This window comes from Pongo pygmaeus, chromosome 12 (assembly GCF_028885625.2).
Source record: "Pongo pygmaeus isolate AG05252 chromosome 12, NHGRI_mPonPyg2-v2.0_pri, whole genome shotgun sequence".
NCBI lineage: Eukaryota > Metazoa > Chordata > Mammalia > Primates > Hominidae > Pongo > Pongo pygmaeus.
Window position 1 is genome coordinate 25,827,483 of NC_072385.2, and position 20,933 is coordinate 25,848,415.

General features: G+C 57.5%; 1 protein-coding gene across 1 annotated transcript; it reads right to left on the bottom strand.

Moving 5' to 3' along the window:
- Positions 1 to 31: 31 nt before the first annotated feature.
- On the bottom strand, positions 32 to 2,362 carry DUSP2 (dual specificity phosphatase 2). Its single transcript, XM_054476371.2, has 4 exons — positions 1,828 to 2,362; positions 1,624 to 1,745; positions 1,017 to 1,236; positions 32 to 900 (listed from the first exon to the last, which is right to left on the bottom strand). The coding sequence occupies exons 1-4, from the start codon at positions 2,213 to 2,215 to the stop codon at positions 686 to 688; spliced, it is 945 nt and encodes a 314-aa protein (XP_054332346.1). The 5' UTR covers positions 2,216 to 2,362; the 3' UTR covers positions 32 to 685.
- Between the last annotated feature and the right edge of the window lie 18,571 nt (positions 2,363 to 20,933).

The following is a 20,933-nucleotide window of genomic DNA, read 5'->3' on the forward strand; positions in this document are numbered from 1 at the left end:
CAGGTATCAGATGAGACCAGACGCTGGGTTGTTGTTTTTCAAATATAACAATATTTTATTGACACATCCTGAATGTTCTGTATAAATATAAAGTGCTAAGTTTCCAACCCCTGCCCACAGGGCTAGGAGGAAGCGGGGGAGGGAGTGTTAAATGTCAGCTGAGCACAAATAATTTTCCAGCACCAGCACAGGTGTGAAAGGCTCACAGACAGACACACGCAACACGACACACCTATCACTTCCCAAGTCCCCAGCTTCCCCAGGAACACAGGGCTTGGGCTCCAGGCCCTGGGCAGACAAACCCACAGACAGGGCTCCTGGTTGTCACAGCTTGTTCCTTAAAGCTCTCAGGCTGCCAAGGGCTTCAACATGGTGGTGGACCAGGGAGAGTCCACGGTATAGAGTCTAGCTGATTTCTGCCAGAGGATGGGGTGGGAAAGAGCAGACACACCCTCGGCTCCCGACCCCGACTGAGGGCCAGCCTCAGTCCCCCAGCAGAAGAGCACCAGGTCGGAAAGACCAGCATGCTGGCATTCCTAGAGCCCCCATGTGGGGGCTTCTCAAACTCTGAGGAGGTAGCAGCCCTGCCAGAGGTGAGGGGACTGTGCTGGCCCAGAGGGGAGCCCACCAGTCCACAGTCAGCTCCTGCCAGCACAGTGGGGCAGGCAGGCAGAGGGGCACCACCTCAGTGACACAGCACCTGGGTCTCAAACTGCAGCAGCTGCCCCATGAAACTGAAATTGGGGGAGATGACCCCCCGGCGCTGCTTAACGAAGTCAAAGGCCTCGTCCAGCCGCACACGGCGACTCTGCATGAGGTATGCCAGACAGATGGTGGCAGAGCGTGAGATGCCCGCCTGGCAGTGCACCAGCACCCGGCCTCCGCTGTTCTTCACCCAGTCTGCAAGGGAGATGGGGGAGTGGTGTCAGACGCAATGTGCACAGCCCAGGAGACAGGTGCCCCCACTCCTCTCCTCTGGAGCCCCTCGGGATCTCTGGGCAGAGGCACCCCCTTACCAATGAAGCCTATGGCCTCCTGGAACCAGGCGCTGATCTCCACCATCTGGTTGTCCTCCACAGGGATACTCTTGTAGCGGAAAAGACCCTCAAAGTGGTTGGGGCAGCTTGTGGACACGTTGAGGACGGCTGTGATGCCACAGGCCTGCAGCCCCTGCAGGTCTGACGAATGGCTGCAGCTGCCCAGGAACAGGTAGGGCAAGATCTCCACAGGGCCACCCTGGAGGGGGAAGAGGGGCGGTGAGGCCTTTCCAGCCCAGCCCCGGAGAACCGGAGCAGCAGCGGATGGAGACCCCATGGGCTGGCCGAGACAAGAGGACACCTCAGCCAGTCCTCCAGACCTGAGACAGGACTCAGGAATGTGCGGAGGACACACCGGGACACACATGCCCCTTCATGCTCCCAACATACACATGCAAACATACACAGACCCACACAGGCACGCGCGAGCAGCCATGCCCCACCCCCTCCCCCAACACACACACGTATAAAGGTGTGTATATGGGCAAACTGCTCGCGTCCCCAAATGGCAGGCTCTCCCTAGAGGCGCCCAGTCTGCGGTGGGGAGGGAGGGACGGAGGGAGGGTGGGAGGGGGGCAATACTCACCCGGTCGTAGACGGGAGCCCTGGGGTCGGAGCGGCTGGTTTTGTCCCCTGTTGGCGGCAGCGCAGGGGCGGGGGCCTCAGAGCACAGATCGGGACAGCAGCCCTGGAAGCCGTCGAAGCCTCCTGCAAGGAGGGGAAGCACGGTCAGCAGGGAAAGCCGGGCTGGAGTCGGGGGGGGCGGGCCAAGGGCGGCCGGCGTGCTCACCTCGCAGGAAGTACACGGCAGTGGGCCCCGCGCGGGTCTCGTGCAGCAGCGCGGTCAGCAGCACATGAGCCGGGCCGTCGGGCCGGAGCTCCGCCACCGAGGCACTGCCCTCGTCCAGCACCACGGCCCGCGCAAGCTCCCCGCGGGCCAGGCGCGTCCGCAGCGCGCGGTCGGGCAGCAAGCAGGCGAGAACAGCGGCAGGAGGGCCGCGCGCGCGGCGCCGCAGCAGCGCGTTCCAAGGCACTGGCCGCGCGGCGCGCACGTGGCGCCGGCAGAAGGCCAGGAAGGGGCGGCAGTCCAACAGCAGCGTGCGTTCCGCCTCCCGCGGCTCCCGCAGCAGCGTGCCCAGCGCCGCGCACTCCAGCTCGCGCGCCGCTTCCAACCCCATGGCCACCGGTGCCTCTTCCTCTTCCTTTCGGGCTTTCCCGTGTCCCGGGCTCTCGTGGCGGTGGCGCTACCAGAGCGGTCGACTCCGGGCGCCCTCCGCGGCGGCCCGGGTTAAGTACCCGTGGGCTGGCCTCCGGGGCACCATACAAGGGCAGAGCAGGAAGGCGCTGGCGCCCGCCCCCGCCCCTCACGTGGGGCGCAGTCTGGGCTGACCCGGGAACTCCGGGGGGTGGGGTGAGGGGGAAGGCAGGGCGCGGGGACCAACACACGGGGAGGAGGCGGGGACCAGCGACTAAGGGAAGGGAAGGTGTTATCTGGAGTCGGAGGGACCAGCACCTCTCCGTCTTTGCACCCACCTTTTGACCTGTCCCAAGCCACTCAGTCCTGGGGAACCCAGCTTCTCAGATGCAGGTCCCCCTTTAGGGCCAGCGATGTCCCTTGGAGTACCCCACCCCCCAACCCCACGCTTCCTCTGCCTTTTCCCTTTCCCTCCTAGAATTTTCCTCTTAGTAATTTGTCACCACAAACATTGACAAATGCCTGCTGCCACGGGTGATTTCTACACTGGATGATGGGGGGGGGATACCTGCTGAGATGTCCTATTTCTCATCTATTTGGAGACCCTGAGCCAGAGGGACTTTCTCTCTCCTCCCTCTCCCCACCCCCCATTGCCTGGCTAAGACCAGCACTCAGGGTCTTGCAGTAGGTTGGTGGCCAAGCTAGGCCAGAACACAGTCCCCGGGGCCCAGGCCCCTGGGCTTGGGCCGAAGGGAAATGAGGGGGGTCCCGGGGCCTTTCATGGGGAAAGCAGGGGTCTGTGACTGGTTTCCAGTTATGTGTAGGGCAAAGCTTCTTCTTCCTGGGTGCAGGGAAAGCCCCCAGGCCCCGGAGAGAAGCACTTCCCCCTGCCACAAGCCCGCCCTGGAGGGAAGTCCGCTGACGCTCCCGGCCATCCCCAGGCCTGCGGGGATTTCAAGACCCTGGCAAGGGGAAGAGGGAGAAGCAGAACAGAACTGGCCTCCCCCATCCTAGGCCTCCCTGTCCAGCCCCACTGGGCAGCAAAGTCCAGGGCTAGCACTGCACCCGGAGGACTGGGGGCCTGGGTATCCCCTCCATCTTGCCCTCCCCCAACCCTGCTGCCGGATGTGGTGAGGCCCAGGTGTGCGTGGGGTGTCTGAGCCACAAGAATTGTTGGCAGTGAACTCCCAAACTCAAGCAGAGAAGTTGAGGTGGGTGGAGACAGTGTCACTGCGCTGGAGCTGCCCTCGCCCTGCCCCCAGCTGCGTGGGATTTCAGAACCCACCCTCCAAGCCCCCAGTCTCCTGAGGCCCTCCTCCGTGCCCTCTGAAAGACCCTTCCGGCTCCCCCACAGACCCCTGTGTCCAGACCGTCTTGAAGAGTGACAGCTGGGACCTGTGTAGAGCCCGCAGCCCTTCTGGACTTGTCTGCTCTGAGTTCCTCACAGCAGTGTGCTGTATGCCTGGTTGTGTGCACGGGAGCATCGTACTTGTGCAGTTCCACTACGTGTGAGAAGGAGCTGGAGCTTGTGTGTGCTGGGGTCAGAGGAGATGCGGAGTAGAAGAGCCCCAAGGACTCCAAAGGTCCCTGGAGCCACATCACCCTCTCAGTGTCTCCATCTGTAAGGGGAGCACATCATGGTGCCAATGGCCCTTCCACACTGGCTCCAAGGCTCTAAGGCTACTCCACTGTCTGGGCAATTTGGCTGAGGCCCCGCCCTCCCTCGCAGGCCAGTCTGGAGGCTGAGGCAGCAAAGCCCACAACAGAGCCAGGGAGTCTGGGCCACAGATCCCAAAGGCTGATGTGAGCCCTTATCTTTGGCATCGGCCTCCAAATGACTTAATGCTGATTCCAGGGGCAAATTACAGAGCATGCAGGACAATCAGGTCCAGTCTTGCTGCTGGGCCGGGAGCCACAGCCTTCCAGCTCCGTGGGATGACCCCAGCCAGGTGGGATCCCTGATTCAGGAGTGAATTCAGCTCAGCCGTGTAAGGGGCTCCAGACCCAACTCCCATGCTGGGCTGGGCCTCTTCCCCTCCTTCTGGAGAACCTGGTATACCTTGCTGGGGAGTTCCGCATGTGGGGAGAGCACTGCTGAAGGTTTGCTCTGATAGCACAGTCCCTGGGGCCTGGCACTCTTGGCCACGACCAGTGGTCTCTTTTTCTTTTTAAGTGACAGGATCTTGTTATGTTGCCCACACTGGCCTCAAACTCCTGAGCTCAAGTGATCCTCCTGCCTCAGCCTCCAGAGTAGCTGGGACTGTAGGCACGTGCCACCTCCAGCTCAGGACTGGTGATGACTGCCTAAAGTGGCTGCACATATGTCACCCCCTTGAGGCCATTTGTCTTGGGGCTGTCCCCTTTTCAGCTCTGGAACGTGGACTTAGGGAGGCCCAGCTTAGCCATGAAGGAGGGCCTTCTCTTTGCCTTCTTTCCCTACTCCCAAACTGGGGAGAGCCCCACCCCTGATTACTGGGTGAAAGCCCAGGGCTGGGGTAAGAAGAGGGGGAGAGACTCACAAGCCCATGTCCGTCTCCCGCTTTGCTCTGACAAAAGCCCCCCAAGCCTTGGATGCTTCCTCTGGTGATAATGGTGCAGGACGCCTGCTCCTCTCCGCCACCCCCTCAGAGTCTCCCCAACCACCGTTCGCCAGAGCCCAGTCTTGGGAACCACAGCAGAGAGGAAGCAGGGCATTGGGTGTAGGGGTGAGGACACAAGGAGGAGGGGTCTCTGCTAGACTGGATGCCCCACAGCCTGAAGGCTCTGGAAGCAGGACCCAGTCCTCGCCACTGTCTGGGAAGGGGCTGACCCAGGTTGGGGGTCCCTGCTCAGAGCTCTGTTTTTGTTTGTTTTTCTTGTCCTGGCTCTTACAGAGCAGACAATATCAAGTAAGTTTGGGCTCAGCACTGTTTTTAAAATTGAAAACCTGTGAGACTCACCGGGAACAAATGATGATTCTGCGTGTTATTCTTTTTATAACCATCTATTTTGACGGCTGTTTAAGCATCACTGGCTCCTGCCTTTGGGATTCCAGGTCTTTCCCGGCCCTAGCAGCACATCCACCCGGCCCCCCACACATCAGGTCTCCCTCCCACAGCTGCCTTGCTGATGCTGCAGAGCCTTCCTTCCTCCTTCCAGCCCCCACCTCCAAGCAGATGCCTCACAGGGGGCGGGAGGTGAGTGGCTTGGCTACAGTGCTTGGGCCAGAATAGGGATGGAGGTGAGAGTGACGGACCACGCCAAGCCCCGCCTAAGCAGTGAGTCAGGGATGACGTCGGATTTCCTGTGCCAGGCCTCTGACGAACACGCCGATGCGGCGGCCACCCCCACAGGCTCCTGCCAGGCGCCGGGCTCCAGGGACAGCCCCTGTGTGAGGAAGGCGTGTCCAGCACAGTGCAGGGTGGGGGCAGGGGGTTCACCTGGGGCACCCAGCCCTTAGCAAGGCCTCCTCCTGGCCACGGTGAAGCAGGAAGCCTGCAGCTGAAAGGGCTGGTGTCTGTTCCCACACTCTGTCATGTGTCTTGTCACGTGTTCACGTGTGTGTGTGTGAGCAGGACCAGGACCACCCAGGAGCAGGGCTGCTGGGGAAGCTCTCCTGGACACCCTGAGGCCTCCTCAGGGGACCCGTCGCTCAGGCTAAATGCATAGGGGCCCGCAATATGCCCCAACCCTTGCCCTGCCTCTCACCCGGGTGCCACCCTGAGCTTCAGGTCCCCTGGCGTGCACCCCCTAGCAGGATGTTCGGATACTCAGACACCTCGAGGCTGCATCCAGACCAGCACTGAGGAGTCCCCAGCCATGCGCGGAGGACGTTCTGCCTTTTTCAAGTCAATCAGTCCTTCTGAGTACATCAAGAAGAAAGTCTCCACGTGGGGCCGGCATGGCTGTAACCTCTAATTCCTGATTTTAACCAAGGGGCTTAGCGCCCCTTTCTGCATTTACCACTTACTCAACCCTGCATTCAGAAATACATTTCAAGAACCTATTATGTACCAGGTACTATTCTACGTGCTGGGGATATAGCAGTAAATCCCAAACCACTGCCCTCAAGGCGCTGACCTCATTGCTTCAACAATATATATTTTTGTGATTATGTTGTGTTCATGGTAAATGATACTAATTATCCACCTAGAGTAATGATATCTTTTCCTTTTAAAGTAAATTTTAGGTTTGTAAAAACTGAGTTGACTTAAGGAAAACTGTTGGGAACAGATGGTACCCAAACATCTTTAAAAGTGAGGTGCATGGCCGGGTGCGGTGGCTCACGCCTGAAATCCCTGCACTTTGGGAGGCCGAGGAGGGTGGATCACCTGAGGTCAGGAGTTCAAGACCAGCCTGGCCAACATGATGAAACCCCGTCTCTACTAAAAATACAAAAAATTAGTCAGGCGTCATGGCAGGTGCCCATAATCCCAGCTACTCGGGATGCTGAGGCAGGAGAATCACTTGAACCCGGGAGGCGGAGGTTGTGGTGAGCCGAGATCACACCACTGCACTCCAGCCTAGGCAACAGAGCAAAACTCTGTCTCAAAAAAAAAAAAAGAAAAGAAAAACAAAGAGAAAAAGAAAAACGTGCAGTGCAGGCAGGAGATGCCAGAATCAGGTTGTGTTGTCCAGGAAAGGATCCCATGGCCCCTTCCAGCTTTGGGAGGTGCGGTGATATGGAATCTGGTTCCCGCTTCTGCCATGGTTTCCCATAAAGAGAGGAGGCCACAGCCTGAGGAAGGGACTCTGGGAGAACTCATTGCCAAGGCCCCACTTGCCTGTGGGCCTGTCCACCAAAGCAACTGCGTTTGTCTGTGTTCCCAGATGGGCCTGGGCCTGGGCCTGGGGGTGGAAGGGACCTCCTCTCTGAGCTTTTCCCTGGGCACCCACCCCTGGCACACCTGTGGCCGCCAACCCATGGGGGTCCCAGTAGTGAAACCGATTCCCACCCTGCTAGCCAGAGGCACTGTGGCTTAGGCCCAGGTATCTAAGGAGGGAAGAGGAGGTTGCTAAGGAATAGCTGTGGCCAGTGGTAAGAGTTGGGCAAGAAATGAAGGAGTCTCAAAAATATGACTGCACTGCGGGCACAGGGCGAGTGTCAAGAGGCCTCCTGGGGCTCCCCTGTGACCAGAGCAGGGTGCACTGTTGGGGGGGGGGTGACAAAGGGACCTCCTTCCCACCTCACCAGCACTGCTGACACCTTAACTACCATCGAAGACCAGGCCACGCTCTCTGCCACCCCCCAAAACCAGCAATACCAGCACAGCAGCAGCAGCAGCGGGGGCAGCTCTGGGCATCAGTTAGCTGTGGGGGCTCTGAAGCCACCTTGCCTTGGTCAGACACAACTGGGCTGCTTCCCTACAGTGTGATCTTGGTCTAGTCCCTCATTAAAAAAGAGCAATCACTAGCACTGTGTTCGGTGCCTTGGGAGCATCACTGCATCTAGCCTCACACCCTGGAGAGCTGCCTCATTACCCTGCTCTGCAGATAAGGAAACCGAGGCCCAAAGGTGTTAGGGGGCAGAACCAAGGCCGCACAGTCCATATGCAAATGAAGAACTGGGATTGGAACCTGGGCTTAACCACTAGGCTGCCCTGCCCCTGGCCAGGGTCCACATGGGTCCGCCTGCATGGTGTCCCCATCACACACCCGCCCGCCTGGGTCTCTTGCTTCATGGGACAGCCACAACAACCGACACCGATTGTGTGCTTGCCATGTGCCCTGACTTGTCCCAAGAGTTGAACAGAAATTATCTCATTTAAACCTCAAAGAGCCCCATAAGTGGGAGGGATTGGCACTCCAAATACAAATGGGAGAGCCATGGCTAGAGAGTCTGAGGAGTTTGCCCGAGCTCTCAGAGCCAAGGCTGAAATACACAATTTTGTGTCCCCTCTTGACTGTCTCCAGAATCCAGGTCCCCATCCTCCAGGCCCTTCCCATCTGCCTCCCATCCTTGCCCACAGCCCTCCTTTCTCTCGGCTGCCGTCTTGGAGGACCTTCAGGGCATTAGTGCCACCTCCCCAGCTCTGCTGCAAACCCCTTGAGGATGCACAGTGCCCAGGGCACTGCCCCTCTGAGTCCAGCGGGAAGCACAGTGCCCAGCCCTGAGTGGGGCTCGATGCATCTCTGCAGGCATGAGGACTTGCCCCTGTGCCCCCAGGTAGCGCTCAACAGGAAGCTGACACAGGAAGCTGAAATCCACAATGCGGGATGGAAGTCATTGTCAGGCTAGGCCTTCATCCCCCACCATTCCTCAAGCTCCAGGGAAAAAGAGATGTCCTCAGGTGCCAGAGCAGCAGATGGTTCCCAAGAGCAGACAACCCAAGCATGTCAGTAAAAGAACCCAACATGAGGCCGGGCATGGCAGCTCATGCCTATAATCCTAGCACTTTGGGAGGCCAAGGTGGGCAGATCACTTGAGGCCAGGAGTTCCAGACCTGCCTGGCCAATATGGTGAAACCCTGTCTCTACTAAAAATACAAAAATTAGGCTGAAGTGGTGCCATGTGCCTGTAGTCTCAGCTACTCAGGAGGCCGAAGCATGAGAATCACTTGAGCCTAGGAAGCGGAAGTTGCAGTGAGCTGAGATTGCAGTACTGCACTCCAGCCTGGGCAAGAGTGAGACTCTGTCTCAAAAAAAGAAAAAAAAGAAAAAAAAATCTACTGTGACAACCCACTGAATGTCCTAGGATCAAAGGCAAGCTCTGCCACACACAGCTCTGTGGCTCTGGGCACACTGCGAGCTTCAGGCTTCCTGTGGGTCCCAGCACTCATTCACTCACCAAGTGTTACTGAGTGCCAGGCTGCTTTCAGGGTGCTAGGGATGCAGTCGTGAACAAGACAGACAAGATGCCTGCCCTTTGGGGCTGGCCTTCCAATGCAAGGCCAGAGATGGATGGAGTAAGTAAATGAATAAGACCACGGCAGACACTGGGAGATGTTATGAATGATGCCACAGAGGAGCATGAGATGGAGCAGGGGAGAAGGCACCAGGGAGGATTCTGGGAGGAGACGGCCTTCCGCTGCAACTCCAGGGATGACAAGGAGCCTGCCAGGGCTGGGGCAGGGAAGAGCAGCGGGAGGCAGAATGGCAGGGACAAAGGCCTTGCAGCAGGAGCTCTGGTTGAGCCCAGGGCCCTGGTCAGGATCTGATTTCATTAAAAGGACAATGGGAACCGTTGGAAGGTCCTGACTGGAGGTGGGCTAGGGAGGGAACCTGTGAGTGGAGAGTGGACTGTGGGGCCAGGAGTGGCCATGGGGAGAGGTCAGGAGCTGATGCAGTGATTCAGGGGACAGGGGGCTGACTTGACCCTGGGTGGCAATGAAAATGAATGAGCCTCCAGGATCAGCAGGGGCAGGCTGTCAGGAATTGCGGGCAGATGGGATGGGGTGGGCAATGAGAAAGGGAGGGGCGGGGGTGGCTCCCAGGTCTGGGCTGAGCAGAGGGCAAACAGGTTCCTGAGGAAGGAGGAGGTTCCCTCCTCTCCCCTGTCACCCCAGGCCCTGCCAGGGCTCCTCCTCCCTGAGACGGGGCCTGGGAGCAGCTGAGAGAGGCCAGCTGCTGCCCAGTTTTATAATCTGGAAGAGGGACATGTATTCAGCATAGGGTGAAGGCCAGAGAAGAGAGGTTGCCCCCACCACAGCCAGAGAGAGCTGGGGAGCTGCAGGAGGTGGGGGCGGGTGACGGGCATGGGGAGCTGAGGCTCAGGTTTAGAGCACAGGTGGCTGGGGTGACGCCAGACAGGAAGAGACTGATCAGGGAGGATGAGGGCCCAAATCCGATGATGCTTCCTCGAGAATGACTGCGCCTGGAAAAGCTGAGCCCATCACTGCTCATGGAGCCACCCAGACACCCAGAGAGGGTCAGGTGTGCGCACACACGCATACATGTGTTGTGTGCACATAGACTCATACACACACACCCTGCACTTACATAGCCACACTCACACACCTGTCCTCCTGCACACGGTGCTGCACGGTCAAGCCTAAGCATCCTCTCCATTACCCACGGACACCCGGACACACCACGGTGATGTGGCCTCCCTAGCCCCAGGACAGCCCGCAGAGCCCTCCGTGATTAGTCCTGCCATGGTCCCAGTGGCCCCAGGAGCCAGCCCCCAGATCCACGGGGATGGGCCACCCCTGGCTCACATGCCCCAGCTGCCCCTCCACAGCCCATGAACCTGTACTCCTGACCACCAGCCCTGAGACCCACCACCACCCACCAGCGCCCTGCCCACATTTCACGTGGACACAGCCCTGCCTGATACAAGCCCCGAGTCCATTTCTCAGACAGCACAGGTGAGTGGCCCCTCACCTACTTGGCCAGCACCACCCGGAAGGAAGCAGGTTCCTGGACGGCGGGGGCGTTCAAGCAGGGCCATTTCTGGGGCCCTGGCCTCAGCCCTCTCCTCACACACAAACACAGGATGACCACACACCTGCCACACACGCACACACACAACACACACACACCCCAGAACACACACACCACACATTTGTGACTATGAATGAATCTCTCATTTGAGTGTTGCAACCCAGAAGAGGTCACCGCCAATGTCCCCTGATTCCTTCAGGGGGGTGTAGCTGCTGCCCAGAGAGGTGTGTGGCCCTATCCCCAGCTCAACTCACCCACAGCAGGGCCTGGGCAGGAAGTGCCTGCCTCTGTTTCCCCAGGAGCAGGGGCAGGACTCAGGTTTAGTCTGAGAGAGGTAAGGCCCTGGAGGAGTGGCTCCCAGTGGCCACCAAGGGCGTCTCAGGCTGGGCCTGGCAAAGGCAGTAGCGACCTAGGTCCAGCTTCCTAGAGCCTGCAGGGGTCAGGCACACCCAGTGCTTTGCCAGCACAGGGCTGGGAGCTGTGGCTGCAAGATCACCCAGGAGCAGGGCCGAGTGAGGGCCCCCGGGAGCAGCCCCAAAGACAGCAGTCACTAAGCCAGAACCCCCAAGCCAGGAGGCTCCTTTCTGCTGGCCTGGGTGCTGAGGGCAAGGGAGACACACGAGGGACACAGGATGGCCCGGAGGGTGTGCTACCCTTACCCAGACCCCATGGGAGGACCCTGGAGAAGGGCAGGAGGGTGGTGCCCAGGGAGGCGCCCTGTGTGCCAGCAGGGAAGGCCTGCAGCTGGAGGGCCACCTGCCTTCCTCCCTTCTCTCTCCTTTCCCTCTACCTACCCACTGTCACTTTGTTCTCCTCCTCCTCACCGATCTCTCTCCTCCTCCCCAACCCCTCAGTGCTCCCCATCTTCAGGCCACCCCCCTACCCTCAGTAAATATCCCCCTCAGCCAGAGGAGGCCAAGGTAGGGGAGCTGAGCAGTGGCTGAGGCAGGGACGCTGGTCCTGGCCCACGCTGTCCAGGCTCAGGGGACACCCTGACAAGCCTCTCCCAGGACTCCAGCCCCTCGTGTGCACTTAAAGGACTGAGGCCCCTGATGCCAGTGCCTGGCCCAAGACGAACCAGTATAGAGCCCGCCCCTCCCTGCTCAGAGACCACAGTGGTGACAGCCAATCCCCACTCATGCGCCTGGCTTAGAGGACTCGCCAACGACCCCCATTCACCCTGCAACCCCAACTTCCACACCTCCGCTCTTGCTGTTCTCTGCCCCTGGATTGCTGGAGCCGCCTCTTCTGTGGACCCTTCTGTGTCCCAGCCCAGCCCTCCCGACTTCTCCTCCATTCTGGGCTCAAGCATGGCTGCCTCTTCAGCCTGCGACGCACTCCTGGAGGCCAGAGGAGGTGCTCCGTGACCGCTTCTGAGCACTAGGTCTGCAGACGGGCCTGCACATGCCCAGCCTTGCCCTGGCCAGGCCTGCTGGACCAGAGAAACCCACAGGATAAAGGCCCAAGGTCACAATGCAGGGGAGCTTCCCATGCCCCCCAGGGAAGGCACCCAGAGCCGAAGTCTTCTCCTTCTGGGGACTGAAGCCCCTCCTTGAGGCAGGGGAAAGGGCACACCACCTCAACACAGGTTGCTCACCAGGCACAATAGGATTGTTGGTGGCTTCTGCGTGCACCAGAATTTCACCTCCTTCCACCCTTCTCCACCCACCAGGCCCCTCTGCTCAGCCTCAGACCCCAGCCCAGAATGTCCAGTTATTAATGGCCCCAGTCAGTGAGCTCCCAGAAGCTGCTCCATGCTCCCCAGATCCTGGAGGCCAGAGTAGCCGGGGGCCTGGCTGCAACTGCCTAGGCTCGAGACCCAGAGGGTTTCCTCGGCTCCGTTCCAGCAGCACCAGGCACCTGGATGTTGTCTCATTCTGGCTAAAAATAAGAACTATTTGGCAGTGTTTTCCAATAACTTCCAATTATTGTGAATCTACCATGAGCTAGCTACATTAAATCATACCTCTCGGCCGGGCGCGGTGGCTGATGCCTGTAATCCCAGCACTTTGGGAGGCCGAGGCGGGCAGATCACGAGATTAGGAGATCGAGACCATCCTGGCTAACACAGTGAAACCCCGTCTCTATTAAAAATACAAAAAGAAATTAGCCAGGTGTGTTGGCAGGCGCCTGTAGTCCCAGCTACTGGGGAGACTGAAGCAGGAGAATTACTTGAACCCGGGAGGCGGAGCTTGCAGCGAGCCAAGATCACACCACTGCACTCCAGCCTGGGCAACAGAGTGAGACTCTGTCTCAAAAAAAAAAAAAAAAAAAAATCACACTTCTCATCAGTTTCACATCACTTTGCGGGACAGGAATTACTTGCTATTCCCATTTGGCAGATGAGGAATTTTTTCCCCAATGTCAAGGCAGAACTGGGACTCCCGCCCATCCTTTCCTCGTTAAGGCCCCTGGGCTCTGTGCATTGGTCCTGCCTCTCCGATAGCGGTAAGGTTCTCCAAGGAAGAGGAGGCCTGCCATTCCCATGGCCGCGCTGCCACCTATGCCCCTGGCACCATCTGATCTTGGTTGGAGCCCAGCAGTCCCCCACCCCCACCCAATGGAAACAGAACAGAAATGCGTGTGTGCCCAGGACCCGGGGCATGGGACCTCACATGTGGCTACAAATTAGATGGGCTACAGATTAGATGTGGGTTAGAACCCCAGATGGGTACACCATCTTCCAGGGGCTGGGGAACCCCCTCCACCTTGGCTGAGAGACAAGCCCACTTCAAACACACTTTTACCTTTTACTTATTCTCCAAAATTTGTTTGGAATGATGACATAAAACATGAGAAAAACAAACAAGCACTGCTTTTTAAACCAGAGAAGCAGAGAGGTGGTTAACTCCATGCCGCAAAAGGATCAGAGACCCGGCATGTCATGTGCCCACACCAGGGCCCATGTTGGGGTGACTCCAAGCAGTGTGACAAACTGGTTTGGGGGCTAATGTGAGGTTGCAGCAGAGGTTTCCCAAATCAACCAGCTGGTTTCAGAATCAGCCAGGCCCTGTTGTCTCCTAACCAGACTATGATAACAGCCACCCCCCAGGTCCTGGGCACCTGCCTCTGCCTCTCCCGGCCCCGTCTGCCCACTCCCTTCCATCACAGCCCAAGTCTTCTTCCCCAAAGGAAATCTGAGTCCCAGCTCCCTATAATTGCCTCTGAGATGCATCCACACCCTTCAGCAGGGAGTCAAGGCCCCATATTTCTTCCCCTTATTTGATTCATGTTCTTCAGCAAAGCCCAGCTTAGTTCTTCCCACCACCCTGTTCCCCCGGCCCCCAAACCACCTTGCTCACAGCAGCCACTCTGTCTGCAATGCCCTTCTTGTGGACTCAGAACGCCCTCATGCCCGCCTCCCTGGGGCCAGCACCAATGCTGCCTCCTCCGGGAAGCTTCCCCGTCACCGTGGCGGAGCGTGGTGGCTCCCTCTTGGGTGCCCTGAGGCACTGTGAAGCCCTCAGGGACTTGCTGTCCCATGGGAGCTGCTGTCATGCAGCTGCCTCCAAGCACGCTCCACCCTCTTGGATGTCTCCCTCTGTCCTCACCCCAGGGATTGTCATCAGCCCTTCTTTACAGGTATGGAAACTGAGGCCCAGAGAGGGAAAGTGAGTCACGCTGGGTGAATCCTAAGCAAGAGGCTGGAGGGGCGGAAGACATGTCCTCTACAGGCTGCCCAGAGCCATGTTGCCTTCCCCCACCCTCAGCAGAGCCTGCCTGCCCCCAGGTCAGCCACAGTACCCCCAGGAGGCCCCCATGCCTGAACACAGGGGTGGCCCCTGCCAGAGCCACACTGGGCAAGTAGGGCTGTGGACAGGACCAGTGCACAGTCATGGTTCCCACAGGGCAGAAGGAACAGGTCACAGAAGAACCACTGGGCTTATCCTCAGCCATCTCCTACCTCCCCAAGGAGCCCTTGGGGCCTGGGGACAGGTCGGTAGCAGAGGAAGGACGAGGGGCTTACAGGCGTCTTGGCCCTGGCATGGAGTTGAAAATGGGTGAGCAGGTGGCCACATGGGTTGGGGACCACAGGGCCAGGCAGTGTCCGGCAGCCCAGAAGCCCTGAGCTGAGGCCAAGCGGGGCCCTCCCCACACCCCACCCTATAGAGGGTGGAGGAAGTCCCCTGCTGGGTCCAGGGCTGGGACAGTGACAGGCCCCAGCGGGGAGGAGGCCCCATAGTCCCAGTCAGCCAAGGGAAATAGAAACTGCTCACACGCCAGCAGCAGGGCGCACACGGGGTATCTTCCCCTCATGGCGTGTGAGGAGGGGTGGCCCCTCTGTGTGGGCGGCGGCAGTGCTGAATCATATCACCCTGCCCCTGCCGCTTCGCTGGGGAAGGGGCCCCGGCAGCACAACCTCACCCTGCTGTTGTCGGAACTGAATGAGCCACCATCCGGGAAGGTGTTTTGGAAGCGGTGAACGGCCTGCCATACGTAAATAACTAAAATAATGTAGGAACAACAGACTCATGAGTGTAGGCAAGTGGGCTGGCCTCCCAGAACAGGGGGCAGCCCCCACCTATAGGGAGACCCCAGAAGATGCCTTTCTTCTGTCCTCCAGCCCCTCCCCAGGCATAGGGCTCTTCCTGGCCCCTCTGCCCATGTGTAAGCTTCTCTCACAGCCGAGGACGAAGCCTTCCCCAGGACCCTCCTCCTCTGGTACCTCTCAGCCTCCTGGCCCTTGACTCCCCAACTTTGGATCCTGTAGGGCAAGAGGGGGCAGTCAGGGAGAGCAGAGGTCCCATGGTTGTCAATTCGGGGGGAGCGTCACAGACAGTGCCCCCCTGCCCCACCTAGCTGGGCCCCTTCCTTGTGCATCTCTGGGCTGCTTATGCTAAGAGAACCTTCCTTTCCCTGATCAGTGGCCCTTTCTGTAGGCTCCATGCAGCAGGTGCTGGGACGGAAGAAATCCATGCTGGTGCACTGCAGCCATCTGCTCCCGAGAGGGCCGCCTCAGGGCCTACTGCCAGCACGGGCTCGGGCAAGGCTTGCTGAGAGGCTCAGGGCACGGGGGATCCAGGAGTCCAAGGTGGACCCAGGGGGCCTGGCCGCCTGCACAGCCCCTTCTTGTCCTAGCTTGGACAAGAAGGCCCTCAGACTCTGGCCAGTGAGGTCCAGAGAGGCTGCACTAGGATGGCCAGTCACATCAGGGGCAAGAAGAGTCATGAGAGAACCAGGAGCTGGGTCACAAGAGGGGGCTGTTCACTGCTTTTGGCCCCAGCCTCTTCTTGCCCCTTCTTTCCCCTTCAATAGACTTCTCCTCCTCCACCCTGGAATTTCCCCCAGGAGGATCACACACATTAGAGGGGCGCTGCCCAGAACCAAGACCTCCGTGAGACTCAGCCATTCAACACATATTTGTGGAGCAGCTCTTATGTGCCAGGCACCGCTCTGGGCTCTGGGAATGCAGTGGCTTTGCTGGTTACTCTCTGTCCCCTTCCCCTTCCTACCTGCTCTGGGCCCACAGGCTGCCATGCACGGACAGTCAGGTGGGATCTCTCACTCTCTGCTTCCTGACTACTCAGCCAGAAGGCACCAGGAGGCGAAGCGGGGAAAGAGTCTCGAGGACTTCCATCCTGCTACTCCTCTGCCCTGACACCAAAGTGTGGGCCGGGCTGGGTCCCTCTGGGACTCCCGCTCCCATAGCTCGGCCCCTCTGCACAGCCCTAGCTGTCCCAGGCTCTGACAACATCTTCCCTCTCCTTGTTCTCCCAGCCCAAAAAAGAGGAATGGCCTTGTGGTACAGTGCAAAAATGACTACAACATTTTGACGCTCTTCTATCAAGAGGTGGAGTCCAATTCTCCACAACACATCAAGGACACAGGACAGCCCAGCCTGTGGCACAGGTGCTTTCTCATACCTCCTGCCCAGACGCCCACGGTTCCTGATGCTGTGTGTTTGCCCTCGCTGCAAATACGCCCGATTTGTTCAACTACAGCTGTGTTCCTCGTGGTCTTTGGCTGGAGGGAGTTGACAGACCCCACCTCTATCCTGGTTCCAGCGTCGCCCCTCCTCCTGTAGCATCCAGAATGAACTTTCTAAGTTTCTAAATTGCTCTGCTGGAAACCTTTCAGCGGCACCCAGGTATGTCGGTAGCAGTTCGATTTGGCTGACAGGACAGTGGCCCAGGGTTAAGTGGGGACTAGCAGCTCAGGCTGATATGCAGGCTCTCCTCCCCAGAGCTCCCAGGCATATAAAAACGATAAAAACCCTAGAAGAAAACCTAGGAAATACCATTCTGGACGCAAGCCCTGGCAGAGACTCCAAAAGCAATTGTAACAAAACAAAAAATTAACAAATGGGACCTAATTAAACTAAACAGCTTCTACACAGCAAAAGAAACTATCAACAGAGTAAACAGGCAACCTACAGAACAAGAGAAAATATTTGCAAACTACGCATCCAGCAAAGTTCTAATATCCAGAATCTATAAGGAACTTAAATTAACAAGCAAAAAACAACCCCATTTAAAAAATGGACAAAGGGCTGGGTACAATGGCTCATGCCTGTAATCCAGCACTTTTGGAGGCCAAGGCAGGCAGATCACTTGAGGTCAGGAGTTCAAGAGACCAGCCTGGCCAATATGTGAAACCCTGTCTCTACTAAAAATACAAAAATTAGCCAGCTGTGGTGGCTCGCGCCTGTAGCCCCAGCTAGCTACTTGGGAGGCTGAGGCAGGAGAATCATTTCAACCCAGGAGGCAGAGGTTACAGTGAGCCGAGACCTCGCCACTGCACTCTAGCCTGGGTGACAGAGCAAGCCTCTCAAAAAAATAAAAAATAAAAATAATAAAAATAGGCAAAGGCCATGAACAGACACTTCTGAAAAGAAGACATGCATGTGGCCAACAAGCATATGAATAAAATGGTCAGTATCACTAATTATTAGAGAAAGGCAAATTGAAACCACAATGAGATAACAATTCACACCAGTCAGAATGACTACTATTAAAAAGTCAAAAAAAAAACACAGATGCTGGAGAGGTTGGAGAGAAAAGAGAACACTTCTATGCTGCCAGTGGGAATGTAAATTAGTTCAGCCACTGTTGAAAGCAGTTTGGAGATTTCTCCAAGAACTTAAAGCAGAACTATCATTTGACCCAGCAATTCATTACTGGGTATGTACCCAAAGGAACATAAATCACTCTACCACAAAGACACATGCATGCGAATGCTCATTATAGCACTATGCACAACAGCAAGGAGGAGGAATCAACCTAAATGCCCATCAACGGTGGACTGGATAAAGAAAATGTGGCGCATATATACCATGGAAGACTACACAGCCATAAAAAAGGAGATCATGTCCTTTGCAGCAACATGGATGGAGGTGGAGGCCATCATCCTAAGCAAATTAACGCAGGAATAGATAACCAAATACCGCAAGTTCTCACTTATAAGTGGGAGCTAAACACTGAGCACACATGGAGCCTACTTGAGGTGGAGGAGGAGGGTGAGGGTCGAAAAACTACCTGTCTAGTACTATCCTTATTACTGGGGTGACAAAACAATCTGTACACCAAACCCCCACAACACGCAATTTACCCATGTCACAAGCTTGCACACATACCTTCTGAACCTAAAATAAAAGTTGGAGAGAAAAAAAAACAAAATAAACTTAAAAGTTTTTTAAAGTTTCTGTATGCTCAAACTCACCACAAACAAAAGTAAAGGGTGAGTGACAAACATGGAGAACATATTTAGAAACAGGCTGGGCACGGTGGCTCATGCCTGTAATCCCAGCACTTTGGGAGGCCAAGACAGGCGGATCACCTGAGGTCAGGAGTTCAAGACCAGCCTGACCAACATGGTGAAATCTCGTCTCTTCTTAAAAAATACAAAAATTAGCCAGACGTGGTGGCACGTGCCTGTAATCCCAGCTACTCGGGAGGCTGAGGCAGGAGAATTGCTTGAACCGAGGTGGCAGAAGTTGCAGTGAGCCGAGACTGTGTCACTGCACTCCAGGCTGGTCTCGTGGGCTCAAGCAATCTGTCTCGACCTCCCAAAGTGCTGGGATTACAGGCGTGAGCCACCGCACCTGGCCTACATTCTACATGAACATAAATGTGTATGAAAAGCTCTAGGAGAAAAAGTCTGGTTACAAATCAAGGAAAAAGCATTGAACCACCAGAAGGGGATGGTGACTGAGTGAGCCTCGGGGCACCCCTCAGTTGGGGCTGCTGGGGAAGTGGGGGGACAAGCCTTCCACTAAGTGGGACTTGACTGTGGTCTAGACTGTGAAGGAGGACCCCGAGGCTTTCTGAAGGTGTGGGGGAGCCATGGACCTGACAAGGAAAGAGAATGATGGGCCAGAGGGGAGGCTGCAGACCTCAGAGAGGAGGGATCTCAGGAAAAGCCCTGAGCAGGCCAAGGGGGGCGGGCTCAGACTAGGGGGGGCACAAAGGCCCCGGTGACATTGACCACACCACTCAGGCTGGGGGTTCCCTCTGCGCCCTGTGCTGGCCGACCTGCCCGGAATGGCTTCACCCACCCCTCGCCTGCCCATCCTTGAGACCCCTCAGGCTTCGCTTCCTCCAGGAAGGCTTCCCAGATCCCCAGGCTGAATCAAGGGCTTCTCCCAGAGCCTCCCAGATGAGCTTGGGCTCACCTCTGGCCTTCACAGGCCTCATCAAGGCACCCACCCAATACTGATGCCTCCCTGAAGCCAGGGAGTAGGCCTTGGCGGGTTCGCTTTCCCCGCACCTGGCTCAGGCCTGGCCTGCAGTGTTGGCTGATGGACAGCCGGTGAGCTATTTACCCTGTTTCTCCATTGGTGGCCTTGGGTAGGTACCAGGCCTCCCTGGGGGAGCTGGGAGCCCTTATTAAGGTTTGATCCCCATCTCTCTGAAAGGCAACCTCCTTTCCTTCTCTTGCCTACTATCCCAGTGCAGGGGTCAGATTCCGCCCTGGCCAACAGCCAGGCCAAACGGGGGAGGCCTGTCTCGAAGCAGGATGTAAGGGCTCCCACGCAGCCCGGGGTATTTTTCCGTGGCTCAGAACACGCTGTACCAGGTGGCCACCTCTGCTGGGTGTCACCTTGCTTCTCACAGCCCCCTCTCTGCTCACATCCTGTTTCCACCCCTCCAACACTGCTGGGCCCCGCGCCCCCGGCCTCCGCCCCCAGCTGCTGGGTTTTCACATGGCTTTTCCTGGGTTGCTCTAGGGGCACAGGCCTCTTATTTTTAGCTCCTTGGGGGCTGAAGGAATTTACATCTGAGTCTGCTCTCCTGAAGAGACAGACGGTTTCAAATGTGTCTAATGTGGTCTCCCGGGCAGCCTTAGCCTAGGCCAGCGCTAAGGAAGGGGGAAGGAGTGAGATGGCCAGCCCAGCATCGGGAGGCTCCAAGCGCGCTTCACCACCGGCATACCGTGTGGCCTCAGGCAGGGCCCGCAAGACAGCTGAGCCCCACTTTCCTCAGCTACCAAGTGGGAACCCTGAGGAGGTGACCCCACCGGTGTGAGCCAGGAATAAGGATGCCCATAGGACAGGCAGGGAGGCCCTGGAGATGCCCATGTCAGGGGAAGGAGCCCTCACTCTGGGCAGGAGCCTCACCTACCACACCACCCTGCACAAGTCTATCACACATTTGTTATTTTCCCTAATTATCCCAGAAATCCCCCCACACTAGGAAATTTGGAACACACAGAAGAGATGGGAGAAGACAGTAATGCGTTGCTCATAACCCATCACAGTTCCTATGTGGAGTTGCCCCTCCCTGAGCCCTTTGCGATGCACTCAGAACGAAAGGCAGGAGGGGAGGTCCCTTACTGAAAACAAAAGCCTACTGTTAGCCCAACAGGGCCTGGCAGGGAGCCCCAGGCAGTGTCCACCAGCCCTCCTCAGGCAGCATCAAGGGACCCAAGCCCCTCTCCCCCTTCCCTTCCTCCTTCCCGGCTGATCCCAGCAGCCCTTCTCTGGCGGTGGCGCTCCCAGAGCCCTGCAGTTTTTCCCCTCCCCAGGTGGGTCCAGGGATGGGCTGTAAGGCCAGGCCTGCCCCCAGGAGATGGCAGCACACATCCTGCAGTGAATATGACTGGTAGTCGCTGGTCCCAACCTCCTCCCTACCAGGCGCAGAGACTTGCCCTACACAGACCTCTCACGCTTGGCAAAGCCATGTGACTTACTCCAGCCAATGAAACACCACCTCCAGACTCGGGCAATAAAAAGCCCTGTGCGATTTTCCCACTTGCTCATCCTCTGCCATGTCGATGGAGAAGATCTTGAGTTCTCCAGGCACCGCAGCTGCATGACAGCCAGTCGGCCGCATCCGAAAGGTTCTGCCTAGTTTTCGACTGGTGAAAACCCACTCCCTGTGGCCCTGTTCCACCACACCCCC